Source organism: Mastigoproctus giganteus, chromosome 12 (genome assembly GCF_048544385.1).
Source record: "Mastigoproctus giganteus isolate SK-2022 chromosome 12, ASM4854438v1, whole genome shotgun sequence".
Classification (NCBI taxonomy): domain Eukaryota; kingdom Metazoa; phylum Arthropoda; class Arachnida; order Uropygi; family Thelyphonidae; genus Mastigoproctus; species Mastigoproctus giganteus.
This window is the reverse complement of record NC_143586.1, coordinates 65,940,773-65,960,311: the sequence shown is the minus strand read 5'-3', so window position 1 is coordinate 65,960,311 and position 19,539 is coordinate 65,940,773. Positions and strand designations below refer to the sequence as shown.

General features: G+C 38.0%; 1 protein-coding gene across 4 annotated transcripts in view; it reads left to right on the top strand.

Annotated features, from left to right (window-relative positions):
- Positions 1-19,539, top strand: part of Patronin (calmodulin-regulated spectrin-associated protein patronin) — a 389,298-nt gene that overhangs the window by 181,579 nt on the left and 188,180 nt on the right. For all 4 annotated transcript variants that reach the window (XM_090386590.1, XM_090386589.1, XM_090386591.1 and 1 more), the window contains one exon: positions 8,271-8,382. In XM_090386590.1, the coding sequence (XP_090242716.1) occupies positions 8,271-8,382 (112 nt within the window). The remainder of the gene's footprint in view (positions 1-8,270; positions 8,383-19,539) is intronic.

Genomic DNA, 19,539 nt, shown 5'->3' with positions numbered 1-19,539 from the left:
CCCATTCGTCAAAAAGTAAACTTTGTGGAACATTTCATTCACCAGGAGCTATTCATAAATATTTGTCATCACTCCACAAAAGAGTTTGTTGTTGAGCTACTAAACTTTCTTCAATAGGTATAGCTTCACTCATTTCATTGTGTGTAGGAGCATCATCGTGTTCCATGTCTTCATCGAAGAATGCTTCGTAAATCTCAATATCATGTTGAGATTGATGAAGCATTCTTCATTTTGATGGGGAGGGATCATGCCTGACCAATTTGCTAAATTACTATAATGCAGTTATTAAGCATTTAGATTCAGGTAACAATTTTGACATTATATACTTAGATTTTAGTAAAGCTTTTGATACGGTCCCTCATGGAACACTTCTGTATAAACTGGAAGAAGTTTTCTGGTAAGATCCTACACTCTGTTGCAGGCTGGCTAAAAGGTAGGAGACAGAGTCTAATTTTTATAAATGATGTTGATGAGGGTATTCAAGGTATGCTGTCAAAGTTTGCTGATGATATGAAGGTGAGATGGGTGGTTAACAATCTGAGCTAGGCCATATTTCTTCAATAATAATTGAAGAAATATGATCCAAAAAATGTCAACTAAAGTTTAATGCTTCTAAATATAAGGTTATGCAAATGGGAAAAGGAACAGAAATTCTGGAATCACCTATAAGCTAAAAATGTTCAAAACTAAAGAGACTTAAGTGTTATGATTCAGTCTGACATTAAATTTTTTGTGCACAATGCACAGGCAGATAGGAAGGCACATGGTGTCCTCTCTATGATTTATAGAGCCTTTGGTAGTAGGGAGAACATCATTATTCCTCTTTATAAGGCATTGGTTAGACTGCATTTGGAGTATTGTATTCAGGTCTGTGTACCATACCTAAAAAAAGACAACTTCTAGAGAAGGTTCAGAGAAAGGCAATTAGACCTAAAGCTGACCTGCTAGCATCCCATTTTACTTCCAACTCATGTATTAATGATCTTGGTAAAACACCTCCCACCATTCCATACATGCTCCATTCAATGCCTCCTGTGGTCTTCCGTCAAAAGGATGTCAGAAGGATTTTGACGAATCTGGATGCTAAGAAAGCTCCAGGTCCCAATGGTATTTCTCCACTTGTTCTCAAAACCTGTGCTCCTGAACATACTCCTATTCATTGCCGCCTTTTTTCACTTTCTTATTCCAAAGGTGTTTTTCCTTCTGCTTGGAAATTTGCTCATATCCAGCCAGTTCCTAAAAAGGGTGACAAATCCCTCCCATCCAATTATTGTCCCATTGCAATTACTTCTACTCTTTCTAAAGTAATGGAGAAATCAATTAACCGCCAACTCTTAAACTACCTAGAAACCTTCCGTCTGATCAATGATCGCCAGTATGGATTCTGTTAGTGTCGATCCACTGGTGATATTCTGGCTTATGTTTACCCATTTATGGACTAATTCAATGGAAAGGTTCGGTGAAACACAAGTAGTTGCTCTTGACATCTCAAAGGCTTTCGATCATGTTTGGCATAAAGGTCTTCTAAACAAGCTTCCATCTTATGGTTTGCCAACTGTTTTTAGTAATTGGTTATCCAGTTTTCTCTCTGATCGCTCACTGAGGGTGAGGATAGACAGCTCTCTGTCTTCTAACTTCTCCATTAATGCCGGTGTCCCCCCAAGGGGACACCGGCATTAATGGCTGCTCACTCTGTATAAATCGCAAATCCGCCCTGCCATGGAATATTGTTCCCACATCTGGGGTGGTGCCCCCAAAAGTTCTCTCAGGCTTCTTGATTCCATTCAGAAGAGGGCAGTTAGGTTAATTAATGATTCATCTCTAACAGTCTCTCCACTCGCTGTCTCATAGACGTACTGTTTCTGCTGCATGCCTCTTCCACAGATACTTCCATGGGCAGTGTTCTTCTGAATTGGCTTCTATAATTCCCGCTCTCTCTTTCAAAAAAGTCCAAACACGTGCCGCCACCAGCCAACATCCATTTACTGTCCAACTTCAAACTCAAAGAACCAACTTTCTACTTCTTCATTTATTTATTCAACTACCGTTTTCTGGAACAACCTTCCTTCATACGTATTTCCTGAAAATTACAGTCTACAGAAGTTCAAGTCCAATGTCAACAAATATCTTCTTTCGTCTTCTCAGCCTCCAATCCAAGCACGGTACCAATTACTATAGGTTCTAATATCTCTCGTGTTTGGGGTTTACATAAAAAAAAAAAAAAAAGACTAGCGACAAGTGTAAAGTGATGCACCTATGAAGAATGGCTTAGGTGTGGACTACAAAAGTATGATAACTAGACATCTAAGGATAGACCTAATTGAGGTGTACAAGGCACTGAAGGGATTGAATAAAATGAATGAGGAAGATCTGTTCCCCTTCATGGGTGAGACATGAACCTGACGATACATATAAAGTCACAGAAATAACAGAAGATTGGATCTCATGAAGTTTATTTATGGGCAGCAGGTTGTCGATGAATGTTTTTATTAGATAATACAGTAGCTCTGATCCCTAATCTCTGCAAAGTAATAAATGCCAGCATTAGGCCAAGGCGACTCCGTAGCCAGGTGGGAAGGAGCAGCAGTGCATAGCACACGCTTCTTGATTAGACCGGGGTTTGAGCCTGTCACCACCAAATACGGAGGATGCGGAAAGGTCAGGGAATGACCACCGCATATCCCGGAGCAGTATGCCCTTAGTTGCTGATGCTCCTAAAAACCAAATAACAAGCATTAGGCCAAAATGTGAACTTGTGCTGCCAGATTTGTCTTTGGGTAACATGCTTGCTTAAGAAATAAAGGTTGCAGGTTTGATTCCTGTCTCCAATTGCGGGTATTACGATTGTTGAAGATTTTTAATATGATGCATAAATGATTTGATGTGAGTTCAGCAGTCTAATCATCTAAAAACAGCAGATGCTGCTGTACTATTCTGTGAATATTTGGATGCCGTACAAAATGAATGATTTTATACGTTGCTAATGCATAGTAACTATGTAGTCTAGGAAATATGTAAAAAGAAAGAAATTGTTTATAAATTATGAAACAAACATAATGCAATGATCTGGCACCTGCTGGGTTTTTTTTTTTTTTTTTTTTTTGTCCAGTCATCCCGTTTCTCTCTCTGCCACTTGTGCCCTGGACTACCTTCAGAGAAATGTTCAAAGAGTGACAAATTTTTGAATGCTGGATTTCAGGTTCTACTGTATTTCTGAAATGGTTTCAGATTTGCTTTTTGTAAAATTCTATACTTTCTATCCCATAAACTAAATTTACTGCACACAGAAAACTTTTACTTTATTAATTGCAACAAAAAAATTTCTTTCCTTGTAAAGAGAAATGGGTGATTCTAATGAATTTAATATGTGCTGAAACAATAAACTTTCTGATTTTTCAAGCAGTGAAATTCATTTGTACAATTAATTTGTGTATAATGTGCATACACGCATTTGATTTAGGTTTGTTGTCCGCTTTTGCTACTTACCTAGTGCTTGAAATCAAATTTTAAGACTAAGATTTTTTTGAAAATTGATACAGCAAAGTGTGCATGTGAAAGTGTTCAGGTAATGTTTAAAAAGGTTTGCTAGACTGCTCAAAATTTTATATCTTACTAAAAGCATGTGGAATCCTTTGATTATATATCTCTAATAAATTATATTTGCACTTATTAATCATTCAACGTACATGCATTATAGAGAAATATTCTCAATGCTATTGCACCTATCACCAAAATCACCCAGATAACTCGTTCAGAAAATCAGATTGATCTGTGGAAACAAAAGTGAACATTCGGGCCATTACAACTAGTCATTTTTGACTCATTTTAATGTTATGTTCTTCCTATGATGAAGGAAGTTTCTGGGATTGGTTGTTTTTAAGATTGTTTATTTTTGTAACATTGTAACACTGATTCATGCTGTAAAAAAAAAAACACTAGCCAATACGATTTTTACCTCCAAGAACTTAAATGTTTTTTAACCAATTTTTATGTGTAGATTTCGAAAATCACCATGATAGTTTCACATCATGTCACAGTTATTAAATATAGAGGGAGTTAGGTTTTACCCAAATATCCAATTTGGCATAATCTAACTAGCAATGTATGACATATTGATTTATTTTAACAGATATAAGCTAATTATTTTAATTTTAGCAATCGATTCTGGCCTCGATTTTCTTGTGATAAACAATCAAACCTCTACCTATGGTTCTTAGGTTCAAATTCCAATGCAACAATTTACAATTTGAAGAGAGCACCCTTAGCATTTTTCATAAAGATTTTTGTAGGCTGTGCCTACAAAATTGAGACATCTTTATTCATAGATGCCTCAAAATTAAGTTTAAAAGCAGTTTTTCTTCATAATGGCAACAAATTTCCGTCAGTTCCTGTGTTTCATTCAGTTGGACTTAAAAAAAAGTAATGAAAGCATGTCTAAGGTTCCACATGCTATAAAATACCAGGATTATGGTTGGAACATATGCAGTGCTCTTAAGGTTATTGGTTTGCAGGAGGGGGGGTTAACAAAATATTGTTGTTTTTTGTGTTTGTGGGACAGCCGTGCAACAGAAGAAGATTATTTTGTGCAACATTGGGACAAGCGGGACGAGTTCATATCAGGACAATGTACTGTGAAATATATTCCTTTAGTTCATTCAAATGAGATTCTTCTTCCACCCCTGCACGTCAAACTTGGATCGATAAAAATTTTTATGAAGGGACTAGATAAAGAAGGTAACAGATTTGCATACTTGAGAAGTGTGTTTCCTAATTTAACATACGCCAAACTTAAGGAAGGAATTTTCATAGGACCCCAGTTAAAGAGGTTGAATTGGCAGTTTGGCAATCATTTAAGGCTGTAGTACATGGTTTTTTTTTTGGGAAATAGGAAAGAAAGAAACTATGAAATGTTGGTGTCCAATTTATCCAATTGCTACAAAAACATGGGCTGGCGAATGTTGTTAAATTCATTTTCTTCATTCCCATCTCTAATTTTTCCCCAAAAATCTGGGAGATGTGAGTAATGAACAAGAGGAACTGTTTCATCAAAGAGATTTCCACGATGGAAAAGCGGTATCAAGGTTGCTGAGATCCTGTAATGATGGGGAATTACTGCTGGTTCCTTGTGAGGGATAGCAATGTCAGGGAAAATACTAGAGAAAAGAATATCCTAGACCTCATCATCACACATGAATCAGATGACATAACAGGGCTGACAGTAGAGGAACCAGTAGCAGGAAGTGATCACGGAGTTCTATGGTGGATGATGACGAGAGAGGTAGCAGAAGTAAAAGGCAAAGGAATGGGTTTTAATTTCAGAAAAGGAAATTACGATGCCTTAAGGTACTACATGGCCTCTATTAACTGGGTAGATATCGCGCAGAGAATGAATACAATTGAACTGTGGTACGCTTTTAAAAAATTAATCACAGATGCCTTGAATGCGTATATACCATTAAAAAAATACTCCACGAGGAGGGTTCCAAGTTGGATGACTAGTGAAGTTGCCGCATTACTTGAGCAGAAAAAGGTGGCATGGAAAGGTTACAGAACAATAAAAAGTACTGAAGCCTATAACAGCTACAAGGTGATGTGTAATAGAGCCAAGAAAAGGTTCGACAGGCAAAGGCAGTTTATGAGAAATCACTAGCAAACAGAGCAAAGAGGGGGGATAAAGAATTCTTCACATATATAAATGCCAAGAAGAGCAGGACAAACCAGATCGGACCTTTATGTAAGGGAAAGGGGATAGTAATAAATACACCAGCTGCCGTTGCAGATGAACTCAACAGTTATTTTGCATCAATATTTACAAATGAAAAGCCTTTTGTGGCAAAGGGAAATTGTGGGAGCGAAGTTAAAAAATATGTAATTAATGATATTGAAATTTCGCAAGATTATTTAATGAAAAAACTTTCGAGCCTACAGACCAGTAAGGCTCCTGGAGTTGATGGAATATACCCTATAATCTTAAGAGAGGCAGCAAGCGAGTGCATTGAACCATTGAGGCTAATTATGCGAGCATCATTAGACTCTGGGGAGATTCCCTTGGATTGGAAAAGTGCAAATGTATCTCCCATACATAAGGGTGGCTCTAAAAGTGAAGTTGGAAATTATCGACCTGTCAGTCTGACTTCAGTAGTAGGGAAAATCATGGAGGCAATGATCAAGGGTGGAATTCAGGATCATTTGGATCGAATTGAAATTCTCAAGGATACTCAGCATGGTTTCGTAAAGGGAAAATCATGTTTAACAAATCTGGTTCGCTATTTCGAAAGGGGTCACTCACGAGCTGGATTTAGGGAATAATTTCGACATTGTTTATTTAGATTTCAGCAAAGCTTTTGACTCAGTCCCACATGAGCGGTTGCTTTATAAGCTGGAACAGGTTGGAATCACTGGGAAAATCCTTAGATGGATAGAAGGATGGCTTCAGGGCAGGAGGCAGAGGGTTGTGATAAATGGCTATTCCTCAGATTGGGTTGATGTAAGAAGTGGGGTTCCCCAAGGATCAGTATTAGGACCACTGTTGTTTTTAATTTTCATAAACGACATTGATGAAGGGATAGAGGGCGTGATGTCTAAATTTGCAGATGATGTTAAAATTGGGAGAGTAGTTAATGATCACTGTCAAGCTGAGCTTCTTCAGAGAGACCTAGATAGACTTCAGGAATGGTCAGAAAAATGGCAGCTGTGCTTTAATCCAACAAAGTGTAAGGTATTACACCTGGGAAACAGTAATCCCAAAATAACTTATTCACTTGGTGGAGTTCAACTAAACCCAGTACTGGAGGAAAGGGACTTGGGTGTTACGATACGGTCAGACATGAAATTCTCTGAGCATTGTAAACAGGTTGCAAGGAAGGCCCATGGTGTCCTATCGATGATCTATCGAACTTTTGCAAGTAGAGATAGGGACGTGATAATCCCATTATATAAGGCTTATGTTAGACCACACTTGGAATACTGTGTTCAAGTATGGAGACCGCACCTGAAGAAAGACATCGAGCTTCTTGAAAGGGTGCAAAGAAGGGTAACTCGCCTGGTGAGATCGGCAAAAGGGCGTCCTTATGAAGAAAGACTTCGAATATGTGGGTTGCAGAGTTTGGAAACTAGACACCTTAGAGGAGATTTGATTGAGGTGTTTAAGGCTCTGAGAGGCATCAGTAAAATGAATGAGGACAAAATTTTCAGGATTATAAATGATGCTAGAACTAGGGGACATAAATTCAAGTTACGGGGGGAAATGTTTAGATTGGATTGCAGGAAGTTCTATTTTAGCCAGCGAGTTATAAATTACTGGAATAAATTGCCTTCATGGGTGGTAGAGGCCGTCAGTTTGGGGAAATTCAAAGGTCATCTGGATAGTACTTTCGGGTAAGGGAAGCACATAGGATGATAGGTTTAATTTCCTTTTTATTTTATTTTTTTATTTATTAATTATTATTATTTAGTTATTTATTTATTATTATTATTTTTTTTTTTTTTTTTATCATTGTTTTGTTCGGATTTTTTTTTTTTTTTTTTTTTTTTTTGGCTGGTGCAGCATAAGCCATAGGCTTTCTTGCACCATGCGGCCGTTACTAATACTAATACAAGAGAAAATTCCTTAGTAGCAAACATTTCTAAGGACAATTACAGGTATGCTGATTATATTATATTATTGAAATATAACGATTTCACTATGATTTATGATATTTTTTTCTGGAGTTAAATGAATTATAGAGAACGTATAATATTTTTTTACCCTTGTATTACAAACTTGAATTATATGCATATATCCCTTTATTTTAACATTAAATGTTAGTACATCTTTTTATGTAGATGTGATAGTGACTTTTTATGGTGATTTTTGGAATCAGGGCTTTTATTTCTTCCAGAATCACATATTTTCATTGCGGAAGTATGACAAATTATTTTTTGTTGGCTAGTGTAATTTGTCTGATACTGGTATGAAAAAAGACATTATTACGCTGTGTACAAATTTTAGTTAAATTTTTGAAATGGTTACAAGAAAACTAAATAACAACCACAGTACAAGCACTTGACGTCAAGGTGACATTTTGAACCTCAACTGATGTCATCAGGTCTGGAAATTGAGGATTGCAAGTAGCACAGAAATGGCTGAGTTGGTGTATTTGTGGTAACATATGCTTTGATACTAAGTTTTTGTTTTGTGATGTTATTTAGTTTTCTTTTAACCAATTATCTTGTATTGTCCCCATTTCAAATAACTTTATTGTATCTTTTACTCTAATTTTTATCTGTAGGCTCTGAAAGTACGCAGTTGTCACACTTACGTCGTACAAACTCTGTGAATCTTCCTCATCCAAATAAAAAAACAAATGCTTTTTTGTCTGGATTATCTATGGGAGACAAAAGGTAAAAATATTTTTTTCCCATTGCAATGTTTTTACAGGTTGTTATTATTCATACTTTACTTGTGCTGATAAATTATTATGCTGGCTATAATTTATTCTCAGAAATGGTCAAGTATTTCAAATCATTCTTTAGAAATGTTTTTAAAGTTTGAGTAAAATTATTTTTGAATTATTACTTTTTTTTATTTCATTATTTCTATATATTGATGAAATAATGGTTAAGTTATCAAAGGGACTGGTATTAATCATTATGGGGATATCAAAAACGTGATGCTATTCAGACATAGGAGGATGACAAACTTCAATATGGGAAGTAAAATGTGCACAGAAAGGACACATTGTACTCCCCATATTCAAGTGAACAACACAATGGTAATTATGTTGTTCATATGTGAATATGAACAGCATTTCACAGTAGTGGGGAGAATGGTTATTCCCTTGATTAAGCATCACATAAAATCTAAGGCAGTACATATTGATGTGGACTGCCATAATACTGCTGAGTCAGTTTGGCATGACACAAACACTATGGGAAAACAGAGATGAGAATAGAAATGGGTCATAAGCTAAATGACTCAGTATAATGAACAGCTATACAGACAGATTGAGTAGGACAGTAAATCAGAATGTCTCATAGTGGGGGATTTTAACTTTCCAAGTATTAACTGGAACTTGTGGGATAGTCACTCACACAGTAGCATAGAGAAAGGAATGCTCTTGATCTTAATACATTGGTCAACAATAGTGAAAAAAAAAAAAAAATTTTTTTTCATCAAAGATGTAAACACTTTTCTAAACCAGTTTTGCATGCTGATTTCATATGTTTTCAGGTTCTCACCCCCCCCCCCCCGTAGTAGTTTTTGTAACACAACTGCTGATAATATCAGTACAAGTTAATTAAAGTGATTTCGTGACAAAATACACGAGACTGGTAGTAATAGTGGCATGTGATGCAAGAAAGCAAGTGTATGAGTTTATGCAGCATCAGCCAAAAAAAAAAAAAAATTACAAAACAATTCCCTCTAAATGTTTGTCCAGTTCCACCATAAATTTATTTAACCTATCAACTTCCACAACGACAGATGGAAGTTTGTTCCAGCAATTAACCACCTGCTGGCTAAAGGCAAATTTCCGCACATCTATTCTGCATCTGACTTTCCTCAATTTCACTTTATGCCCCCTTAGGTTCGTGAACTGAACAAGTGGAAAAATCCCATCAGAATTCAGCGTGCTCAACCCATCAAGGCCTTATATGCCTCAATCAGATCACCTTGCAGGTGCCTAGTCTCCAGCCGCTGCAATTTTCAGAACTTAAGCCTCTCTTGGTAAGAGGATCCCTTCATTCCCCTCACCAGTCTTGTTGCTCTTCTCTGTATACTCTCAAGCAAATCTACATCCTTCCTAAAATGAGGCCTCCAGACCTGTATGCAGTACTCAATGCAGGGCTTGACCATTGCCTTATACATAGGGACAATCGCCTCCTTCTCCCTGCTAGCAAAATTCCTATATATCATTGACAAAACCCCATGACCAGCCCTGGCAGCCTGTCTGCATTGCTCAGAAAACTTCATATCTGACTGCACAATTACTCCCAGGTCTTTTTCATTTTCTACAACCCTAGGTGCAATACCACACACTTCGTATGTTTCTCTGGGGTTACTTCTACCCATATACAGTATTTTGCATTTGTCAATGTTTTAAACTTCAGGTGCTACTTCTCAGCACACCTGCCCAAATTTTCTAGATCCTGTTGCAGTAACACACTGCCATTACTGTCATTAACAATCCTGCTAACCTTTGTATCATCTGGAAACTTCGACACTAAGCCTGATATACCTTCATCAATATCATTGATAAATATAGAAAATAACAGTGGACCCAACACTGAACCCTGTGGGACTACACTAATAACATTAGTCCACGAAGGGAAGCATCCATTAATTACCACCCTTTGTCTTCTCCCACTCAACCATTCTTTTATCCATTGTAGCAACTTACCCTTAGTACCATTCTGCTCCAATTTGTACAGTAGTCTTCCATGCGCAAGTGTCAAAAGCTTTCCTGAAATCCAATTATATGATATCAAAATTATTTTTTGCGTTCAGTTCCTTTGTAACCACATCATAATATCCAATCAAATTTGTCAGACAAGACTTTCTCTTAACAAATCCATGCTGTGTCTGAATTATTGCTGCAGTCTTGTCTAGATGATCCTGAAATGCATCTTTAACCAGTGGAACAGAAGTTAAACTAACTGGTCTGTAATTACTCGTGTCACCCTTCGATCCCCTTTGTGAATTGGGGATACATTTGCACATCTGCAGTCTGTGGGGACATCCCCTGAGTTCAAGGATGTTCTCATAATTATGGCTAAGGGTTTGCTTACTTCCTTTGCCGCGTCCTTTAATATAACTGGATAGATCCCATCCACCCCAGGTGCCTTTCTTATGTTTAACTTCAACAATTTCTTCTCCACTTTGTTTTCAGTTATTACAAAATCATTAAGCACCCTGCTACAATTTGATAACCTTGTGGCATTTTCAAACCTTAATAATTCCTCATGTGTGAATGTAGATGCAAAATACTCATTCAGTTTGTTTGCTATCAGAGTAGGATCATCAACAGTCGAACCATCGATATTATGATGACCAATCAGATTTATCCCCTTCTTTTTAGAGTTTATATAAGTAAAGAAATCCTTGCTGTTTTTCTTAGCATCCTTTGCCAAAGATTTCTCGTAATCTGCCTTTGCCTGCCTAACCTCCTTTGTGACTTGATTACAACCTAGCTTATATCTGTCATACGCTTCTGTGTCGCCTGATAATTTATATGCATACCATGCATTTTTCTTCTCTGCCACGAGCCTCATTAGTTCATTTGACAACCATTTTGGCCTAAACTTTGAACAATATTTCTTAATAGGTATGAAATGTTTAGTAGCTTCCAGTATTAATTCCTTGAATGCTTCCCACTTAGAATTTGCTGTTGGCAACATCATCAGTTGATCCCACTGTACAGAATTCAAAAACTGTCTGAGACCACGGTAGTCACCTTTACGGAAGCAAAAACCCTTTCTTTTACTTCTGATGGTAATTATATCTTTAAGTAAATCCGACATCAGTACACTGTGATCATTGTCACCTAATGGTTCCTTTATCTGCAAATTCATAATACACGAATGATCACCGCTGATAACCAGATCAAGAGTATTACTTTCTCTGGTTGCCTCTCGAACATGCTGCTGCAGAAAACAATCATTCAATAAATCCACAAAAGTCTGACTAGTGTGTGAGTGACCAACCCACAAGTTCCAGTCAATATCTGGGAAGTTAAAATCCCCCATTATAAGACATTCCGATTTACTAGCCCACTCTATTTCTCTGTACAATTGTTCATTGTACTCATTCGAGTCAATAGGCCTATAACACACTCCTACTCTTATTTTTGCTTTCGCAGTGCTTATGTCACACCAAACTGACTCAACAGTGCACTGTTCATCTATATCAACTGGATGCACTTCTTTTGATTTTATGTTTTTCTTAATTAACAGCATAACACCTCCTCCTCCCTTTCTATCCTTTCTGTACACATTGTACTTCCCAAATTCAAGTTCTGCATTTCTTATATCTGTGTGACACCACGTCTCTGCTATCCCAACAATACCCGCCTTTGATGTCTTTGACCAACACTTCAAATTCATCAAATTTATATACTATACTTCTAGCATTGGTATACATGCATCTATTCTTATTCTTAGTTACACATTCCATATACACACCTGTTTCACGATGACTGCCATCAGTCCCTGAAACCCCCAGCACCCCTCACCCCAGGCCACTGCTTATTCTAATAGAAGTAGTGCAAGAATCACCTTCGCCTCTGTCTGCGGCTACTTTTAACCTTTTAGTCTGTGAATCCTCCTCCCAAGCTAGCAGTTTTCCGACCCACCTAACACTGCCTCAATAGCATCAGCAAATATTCTTGCACCCTTTCTATTTAAGTGTATCCCTTCCCTGTAGAAGCACTCTCTCCTGTTAACAAGCACAGACCAGGCTGTAAAAAATTCTATCCCTTGAGCCTTGCACATTTCCTCGAAGGCTAAATTGATTGACAAGGCTCTCATCATGTCCTCCCTCCTATTGCATCTGGGCAGAATTGCAGACACTTTAAAATTTAATCCTAACTCATGACTTTTTTGCAACATTGACGTATACTTGTTAAGTAAATCTGCAGATCTCCTACTCTTAATGTCATTGTTGTAAACGTGTACAACAATATCACCCTTTGTGCCCTTAAAAGATGATATATGCTTTATGTCATCAACGTTTGCCCCTGGTAGACATACCCTGGTCCTATTCCATCTATCCTTTTTACACAATATATTCCCCGTCTCCTGGACAATAGAGTCACCAACAATAACTAACTCCTGTGGGACCAGCGCATTCTGCCTTGGAGACTGCCGGTGTGTTGCCTGATGCCCAGGAGTGAGCTCTGGCGTTGAGTTGGGCAGCTGAGAGCTTGACGGGCCCTCATATTAATTTCTTCGAGGGCACCTACCTACACCTCAATCTGAATCAATCTGAACGCTGATTTGAACACTTGGCACACACAAAGACATTCTCCTTGGCTAGATCATGTTCTGTTCCAGAGAGTTCGGCAAATATTTCACAAGTTGCACATTTTTTTTTTTAGGCTGTAATGCAATTACGAGTACATTTTTATCATTTTACAGTTTAAACTCAATGCAGTTTATACACAGTTAAAATAATTTAGTATAATATTATAAAAATGATATGCACAATTCAAAAATGTTGTGTGGATGATTTCCTTTGGTATACTTTGTCTGGAATGTTGCAGTACAACATCCAGCACTAGTTTTCCAACATATATTCCATCCAGCTTCCATCTTCCAATTTTCCATTGACTTAATGTCTTGATAGAATATAAAGCATTTAGAGCGTAAGCCTCAAGCTATGGAAAAGTCTAGACTATGTATATGTATAGTGTGGAAGCATCAATAATACATAGCCACATCTGAATGAACAGAATATTAGCAAAGCGGCATCATCTCATATTGTGAATACCTGCACAACGAGTTGCCATGATATTGCACTACTTCGAATAAGTAATGCTTCACCTGAGGAGAAGACCCTCAGGTGAAGCATTACTTATTCGAAGTAGTGCAATATCATGGCAACTCTATGAGTTGCACTATGAGGAAAGAAGGCCTGACATAACTGAGTGGTCAGGAGCGTGAGTGCAATAGCACGCACTCTGAGTGGACCGGAGTTCAAGCCCGTGTCTGCTAAATATGATTAATTGTATGAGGAAAGACTCCGATTATGTTGGTTACAAAGCTTGACAACCAAGCACTGCAGAGGTGATGACCTGATTGAGATTTGCAAGGCTCCAAGAGGGATTAGTAAAACGAATAAAGGTGGAATTCTTACTATTGTTAAGAATTCCAGAACTAGGGGTCATAAATTCAAATTACAGGGCTTGAGGTTTAGATTAGATTATAAGAAGTTTTCTTTTGGCCATCAAGTCATTGATTTCTGGAACAAGTTGCTCTCGCAGGTGGTTGAGGCTGACACTTTGAATAAATTCAAAGGTCAACTGGATAGTTACCTGTGGAGGAGGGAAGCATATAATTTTTGTTTTCTTATCTACTTGTTTTTTTTTTTTTTTTTTTGTTTTTTTTCAGTGCAGCAAAAGCCTGTGGCTTCCTTGCACTATATGGCAAATACTATTACTATTACTATAACTCGTTGTGAAGGTATTCACAATATGAGATATAACTTAAAACGATGCCGCTTTGCTATTATTCTGTTCATTCATATTTGGCTATGTATTATTGATGCTTTTGCACTATACTTATGCATTGTCTTGATAGAATTGTTTCCTCCCTTCTTATCACTGACAGTGTCAAGGTTTTCAGGAAAGAAGTCTAAATGCAAATTCGAGAAATGAAGTTTCAGCTATGTACGACATGGCATTTCATTATATCAATCGAGCAGTTTCTGAACTTGCATATTTCTATGCGAGAGACTTGTAGTTACCCAAAAAGTATCCACAAAAACATTTGAAAGCCTGCCACGCTTTTAGTTCTAATACATTGAGACATTTTACAAAACTTTCATCCTCCAGAAGCTCTTTGATTTGAGGTTCCACAAAGATTCCCCCTCACTTTTGCGGCATTGCTGTTTGGAAATTTCTCACTAAGTAATGAAATCCCCTCAAATTCTAACCCATTGCTTTCAAAAAACTTTTCATTGGATCTACCAATGGAAAATATTGTTCACTACTCATTCTTAGCTCATATGTGTTTCTCTTTGAGGCCAGTTACAGCGGATATAATGGTCTGCACTAGAATGGCTGCTCCATAGGTATCGGAAACAACAGTATTTTGTGAACCCTCTTTGCATACCATTAACATACCAATGACTTTGAGGTCACTACAGGTATTACATTGATGGTTGCTCTATTGAATTTCAGGTACTGTCTTCATACTATAGTGTATTTCCTTTAGGTGAACAAGTGAGGACAGATGACTTTAAGTTTCCAATATGCAAGCAGACTTTGCTGAGAGGAATTGGAAGGGCACCATTCAAATGTAATGTGTACTTGTGAAAATTCCCTAAAAACTTCATTTATGTCATGACAATAGCGGAGTAGACTCTTTACTGTAAAAATGTCACCAAATTTGGTTTCTTTTTTGATAGTGAGACACTTTGATGTTCTTAACCAAGTTTTTCTGCTTAATCTTGTGGTGAGAAGTTCAGCTTTATCTTTGGAGAGGGGTTGATCTCTAATGAGGTCATTCAACTCATGGGTAAACAGCTCTGGCTCTGATGACCCTTTGTCTAGTGTGTACTCAGGATCAGCTGAAGTTCTCGGATCTCTGCCAATCACACCTCAGTTGCACTCCATGTTTGTCTTTTAAAGAATCTGGTCCATGTGTGGAGGTACTGGAATTGGTATACTGTCATCATGAGGGATTGGTTTCATTGCCAAATCCAGGTTCGAATAAACAATCCCATGCTTATTCTTCACTCAGAATCCAGTTACATTCACATTGCATAAATAAAAATCACCATCATAATCTTTTGGCTCTGTCCATATCATTGGTAGTGCAAATAGTATTGGCCCCGAGTGCCAAGCGATATTAGTGACCACAGCACCTTTCCAGAGTGATTATCTAGTACGCTTAATTGTAAATACGTTTCTCCTGAGTTTCGAAAGTCCGATAACTCCTGAATATTATAATTAAATAGATATATTCAAATACTATAACCTAGAAAGGAAAGCCACCTTTCTTTAATCCCTCTTTTTATTTTTAGTTATTACTAACCCTTTTCTTCGCTTGGGTCACTAGGCGGCACCGCTCTTGCCTCCACGTGGCGGGGCTGGTAACCTGGGAGAAAAAGACAATCTCCCGGGGCCAAAAAGAGCATATCATGAGTAAATCAAACTCAGACTTATCTGGGCTGCCAGACGCAACCCAGATATCAAAAAAGAAAGACAGTTCCACAGCAGGAACGGCAAAGCGCCAAAAAACTGAGCCAGAGACATATCCAATTCCAACCTATCTAATCATCCATTCAACTGGTGAGAATGCAGTTGGCAAACTCTCTCCCTTTAGAATTCAAAAGGAATTGGAAAGTAAAGCAGGATCTCCGAAATCCGTAAAAAGACTCAGATCAGGAGATATTCTCATTGAGACATCTAATACCAAACATTCTGAGCGACTTCTGAAAACAAATTTCTTTGCAGGTCTCCCAGTAACTGTAACACCCCACAGATCACTAAACACCTCTAAAGGAGTGATCTCAAACTGGGACTTAATAGATGTAACTGAAGAAGAAATGCTAGAAGAACTGAAAGAACAAGGAGTTATTCATGTTAAGAGAATCTCCACGAGAAAAGATGGTAATCTGATCCCTACCTGCAATCCGATCTTGACCTTTAACACACCGAATTGTCCATCATCCATTAAGGCCAGATATCTGGTATGTAATGTCAGACCATATGTCCCAAACCCGCTACGGTGTTTCCGATGCCAGAAGTATGGACATTCCCAAACAGCTTGCCGGGGAACCCCTACTTGCGCAAAGTGTGGTTCAATCGAACACGATTGCGAAAACTGTAATGCTCCTCAATCAGTATGTCCAAATTGCAAAAAAGATCATCCCGCTTATGCCAGAATATGCGAGTGCTGGAAAAGTGAGAAACTTATCCAGATATATAAAACTGAGCATAATGTTTCTTACCAAGAAGCAAAAAGAATCATCTCACCACCAATTCATGCAGACAGACCTACGTATGCCCAAGCCACCAAAAAATTCCAATCAACCGGATCGCAAACTGAAATAACAGTACCTCCAAAACAGTCTTTCTCAAATTACTTAAAATCTTTGTACAGTGCAACTCAAACCCAAGCAGTCAATACACCAATTACCATACCACAAGAAAACATACACACTCCGGATGAAGGATTTAAAGAAAAACATATCCTAACATCTAGTCACCAACAACAAATGGACACTAAAGAAAAATCAGCAGATGACCCTGTTCTTCAAATCTTTGTTGAAGAAGATATGGACACCGAAAGGCCTTCCTTCCCAAAAAAAGATAAAAACAAAAGTGAAAAACAGAAAACCTCAACAACCCGAAAACGCTCAGAAAGTCTAATAAGAGATAAATAATGAACAGAATAATGCAATGGAACTGTCGTGGATTCCGCGCCAATATCGATGACCTATACGATCTTTCCTGTAAATACTCACCAATATGTATCTGCCTTCAAGAAACTTATTTAAAACCCCAAAATACACCAAAACTGTCTCATTATAACATTATTAGAAAAGACAGAACCAATCAGAATATCGCACATGGTGGCGTAGCCATTTTAACAAACCCACATATCCCTACCAAACAGGTCTCACTGAACTCTCCCCTCGAGGCAATAGCAGTCCGAGTGGCAGCTGACATCCATATGACAATCTGCTCCTTATACATCCCACCAAGCTATACCTTCCAACAAAATGATCTCAACAATCTTATAGCTCAACTCCCAACACCTTTCCTCATTCTGGGAGACTTAAATGGTCATCACACTCTATGGGGCAACAGCAACATTGACCAAAGAGGAAAACTAATTGAACAGTGTCTAGACAATAACAACCTCCTTCTTCTAAATGACGGTTCACCTACATACGTTCACCTTCCTTCAGGAACAAGCACTGCAATAGACTTGTCTATCTGTTCAGCAACCTTATATCCTAGTCTAAAGTGGACGGTAAACAACGATCCGCTACATAGCGATCATTTCCCCATAATAATTGAATTACTTAATAAGCCCTCTCATCATCCTACTAAAATTCCACATTGGCTCACTGAAAAGGCAGATTGGCAGTCCTATAAAAAATTAACTAAGCTTGATCCCGAAATAATCCAAAATTCCACAACTGATGAAGCAGTTGACTATGTCACAAAAACGATATTACATGCAGCAGAAAAAACTGTCCCGAAATCCTCATCAAAATTACCGATTCATCCAAAAACCTGGTGGAGTGATGAATGCCTTGTTGCTAAAAAAGAGCAAAGCAAAGCTTGGAATTCTTTTCGCCGGAGTCCAACTACAACCAATCTCATTCAATATAAGCGCGCTAGAGCAAGAGCGAGATATGTCAGACGCTGCAATAAAAAGGCTGCTTGGATCCGCTTCACTTCGACTATTAATCAAACAACGCCTGCACATAAAATTTGGAAAGCAATCAGAAAAATGAGTGGCAAATATAAAACGATACCTCTACCCATCATGGAATGGAGAGGGCAGAATGTAAATGATCCTGCTGGAATTTCCAATATACTAGGTGAAACCTTTGCAAAAACATCAGCAATAGAAAGTTATACACCGACTTTCAGAAGGTTAAAAACAAGTTTAGAGAAACAAAAGTTAAACTTCTCTTCAAAAGGAGATGAACAATACAACTTACCTTTTACCATTCACGAATTACACAGAGCTTTGTCAACATCTAGACGCAGTGCTGTAGGACCAGATAATATTCACTATTCCATGATTCAGAAACTTAGTACCGAATCATTACAGTTACTTCTTCATCTATTCAACAGACTCTTCCTGGAAGATAAATTCCCTAATCAATGGCATCACGCTACGGTCCTTGCCTTCCCTAAACCAGGTAAAGACCCTACAAATCCCACTCATTATAGACCAATTGCCTTGACCAGTTGCATTTGCAAAATTCTTGAAAAGATGGTGAACCGCCGACTGATCTGGTACCTGGAAAATCTCAATCTGCTACATTCTGCACAATACGGTGTCCGACAAAACAGATCTACACTAGATATACTAGTCAGACTAGAAAATTCCATTCGAAATGCATTCCTCAGATCGGAACACCATGTGTTAGTCTGCTTTGATATCAGTAAGGCCTATGATTCCACGTGGAAGTATGGAATACTCCGTGAACTACATCGCCATGGACTTCGGGGTCACCTCCCGATTTTCATACAGAATTTCCTATGCAAGCGTACATTCCAGGTTCGATTCAAAACCTCACTGTCCCAAGTATTTTCCCAAGAAGAAGGAGTTCCTCAAGGCTCTGTACTCAGTGCTTCACTTTTTATGATTGCAATAAACACCATTGCCGGACAAATTCCAAACACTATTGATAAAGCACTGTTTGTAGATGACCTGAGTATTTGGTGTCATGCAAAAAACATGAATACTATTGAGAGACAGTTGCAAGGGGCAATAAATAAGATCTGTTCATGGGCTCAGACTAATGGATTCCAACTTTGTCCGGAAAAAACATTTTGCATCCATTTTTGCCACCAACGCAAACTCCATCCCAATCCAGAGCTACAACTGAATCGCCAACCAATAGCAGTTCATCCGAGCATACGGTTCTTAGGAATAACTTTAGACCAGAAACTCACTTTTGTTGAGCATATCAAAAGACTAAGAAACTCATGTCAACAAAAACTAAATATCATCCGGGTTCTCTCTGCAACTAATTGGGGAGCTGATCGCCTTACTTTATTACGGCTATATAGAGCATTAATAAGATCAAAACTTGACTACGGAGCACCAGTCTATAGTTCAGCAAGACCTAGTGCCCTTCGCTGGCTTGAC